The sequence below is a fragment of the Acanthisitta chloris genome, unplaced genomic scaffold (assembly GCF_000695815.1).
Source record: "Acanthisitta chloris isolate BGI_N310 unplaced genomic scaffold, ASM69581v1 scaffold13348, whole genome shotgun sequence".
In the NCBI taxonomy this organism is placed as follows: domain Eukaryota; kingdom Metazoa; phylum Chordata; class Aves; order Passeriformes; family Acanthisittidae; genus Acanthisitta; species Acanthisitta chloris.
This window is the reverse complement of record NW_008686564.1, coordinates 10001-12358: the sequence shown is the minus strand read 5'-3', so window position 1 is coordinate 12358 and position 2358 is coordinate 10001. Positions and strand designations below refer to the sequence as shown.

The 2358-nt window shown below is 36.8% G+C and overlaps 1 protein-coding gene across 1 annotated transcript in view; it reads left to right on the top strand.

The window, feature by feature from the left end:
- Positions 1-2050: 2050 nt before the first annotated feature.
- LOC103807486 (neurexin-1-like) overlaps positions 2051-2358 on the top strand; it is a gene marked incomplete at both ends in the record, with an annotated part of 3431 nt that continues 3123 nt past the window's right edge. The window contains one exon of the mRNA XM_009080213.1: positions 2051-2352. Coding sequence (XP_009078461.1) covers positions 2051-2352 — 302 coding nt within the window. The remainder of the gene's footprint in view (positions 2353-2358) is intronic.

The following is a 2358-nucleotide window of genomic DNA, read 5'->3' as shown; positions in this document are numbered from 1 at the left end:
TCACCCTGAACATAAAGTTCTTCTGCATGCTGAAGTGGAACTTCTTGTGGTTTAGGTTATGGCCTTTACTCCTTGTTCTGTTGCTGGGCACCACTGAAAAGTTTCTGGCACTGTCCTCTTAACAGCTGCCTTTGAGATCTTTATGTGTGTTGATGAGATCCCCTCAACAGGCCTTGTTCACGCAGTCTCTCCAGACCCCTAATCTTTGTGGCTCTCTGCTGGACCCTCTCCAGTAGCTCTTTGTCTTTCTTGAACTGTGGAGAACGGGAGAGAGTTAAAAAAATTAAAAGTGAACCTGCAGGATTCACAGTATTTTTCAAAGAATTACTTAAATTTTGCTTGGATGAGCTGTCCTGCTAGCTTGCTTCTTCAGGAATAATTTGTTGTTCAGGAATAATCGTTTAGGAACAATTTTTTTTAAAAAAAAAAGATCCTGGCATTTATTTACGCTCCATGCGCTTTCATGTCTGTGTGAATGATCCGGTTTTAAAAAAGTAGTTTACAGGGCATAATATGTGTGCATAAATATTTTGCATGTCAATTCATTTATGCACTTCAATTTTTTGTGTTAGAGTCATTAAATACAAAGGACAAAACTACACTTACCAAGTTGCTGCATTTAGGTTTTATCATCTCTCCATTGTAGGTATTCATGCTGGTTTAGTATGCCTATGCAGCAAGCATTCATACCATATAAATTTGCTCTTGAGCGTTTTATGCTTTTATTAAATATTCATTACATGAGATGGATGGTAATCATGCAGTCTGCTGCTTTTAGCACACTGAACCACCAGCAAATGCATTGTTTGTTATGCAGAATGAGCCAAGGTTTATCTCCTCTACTGAAACATGTCAGAGGCCTGGATGTGTTGCCATCAGTGTAGTGGTGTTCTGCATGTATGACTGATTTGAATAGCATAGACTACTGCAGGAGGTCATAAGCAGAAGAACAAGAGAAGACAAATATGCCTAGGGACTTTTCAAAAAGCCTGTGTCCTCATACCTGCATTTTGCATGATCAGTCATTTACTCGTCTCTTAAATTCACACTGTTACTGTTATTTCCTTTATACATTTATGCATATTTTTGAGGTTTGTTCTGATGGTATTATAGACACATAGAGAGAGGTATGCAGCTGTTCTGGAGTTTTAGTTTATTCTTAAGAATGATGAATTTGACATCCTCAGGATTTCATACCTCCATCCTTACAGTACACAATTATCTACAGGTTTCCATTGAGATTTTACTAGCTTCTTATTAGCTAAACAAATAAATATTGACATTTTATAGCTCTAAACTCTGTACACCTCTAGTGTAATGCCAGTGTATGTGTTCATCTGTAAGACCTAAGGGAAACCATAATGTCCACGTATGTTTTTCTTGCTGTTCTGATGAGACTGAAAGCATAGCTTCTGCTATTTGTGTTTCTTAGTCACCTTCAGGATAAACTAAGGACCATAACTATATGTCACACACTGGCTAGTAAAAGTACATCCCAGAAAAAAAACCTATTTGTTTACTGATGCATGGTAACTTGCTCTCCACTGTGGAGCTATATAAAGCCTTGAGGTAGAATCTTAAATGAATGGTTTGTAGCTTTGGTTTATTCAAGACCTTAGGCCAGAGGAACTGCAGATATCTAGGTTACTGATTCTTTTTGAGGTGTCATGATTTTAGTGAGAGCTGAGAAGGAAAAGATCTGTGTTTTGACTAGAATAATGCTTTTGTTTGCATGTTCACCTGAATGTTATATACTTAGTTATGTTTCAGATCAGATTGCTTAAATACAATTAAAACAATTGCTGATGCAGTATGTTTTTTGGGTATAGTCATACACACAAAAATTCTTTAAGAAAATAGTTTTAAATAAGTTCACGGTAAATCTCGGTTATCTGTTTCCTTCATGGATTTTAAGTGTTTTAAATTAATTACTTTTTGATGCAGTGCTTACACTAATACTGTTAAATTAGCTATGAAAATAATTCATGCAAGTTGCCTTTAATTATGTGCCAGCAATTTATTTCTGTTCTTCTCTCCTTTTGTTTGTCAGGAAAAGAAGAATATATTGCAACATTCAAGGGATCAGAATACTTCTGCTATGATTTATCTCAGAATCCCATACAGAGTAGCAGTGATGAAATAACTCTGTCTTTTAAAACACTTCAGAGGAATGGACTGATGCTTCACACAGGAAAATCGGCTGATTATGTCAATCTTGCACTGAAAAATGGAGCTGTCTCCTTGGTCATTAATTTGGGCTCAGGGGCCTTTGAAGCGCTGGTGGAACCTGTGAATGGGAAATTTAATGACAATGCCTGGCATGATGTGAAAGTAACCAGGAATCTGCGTCAGGTAACA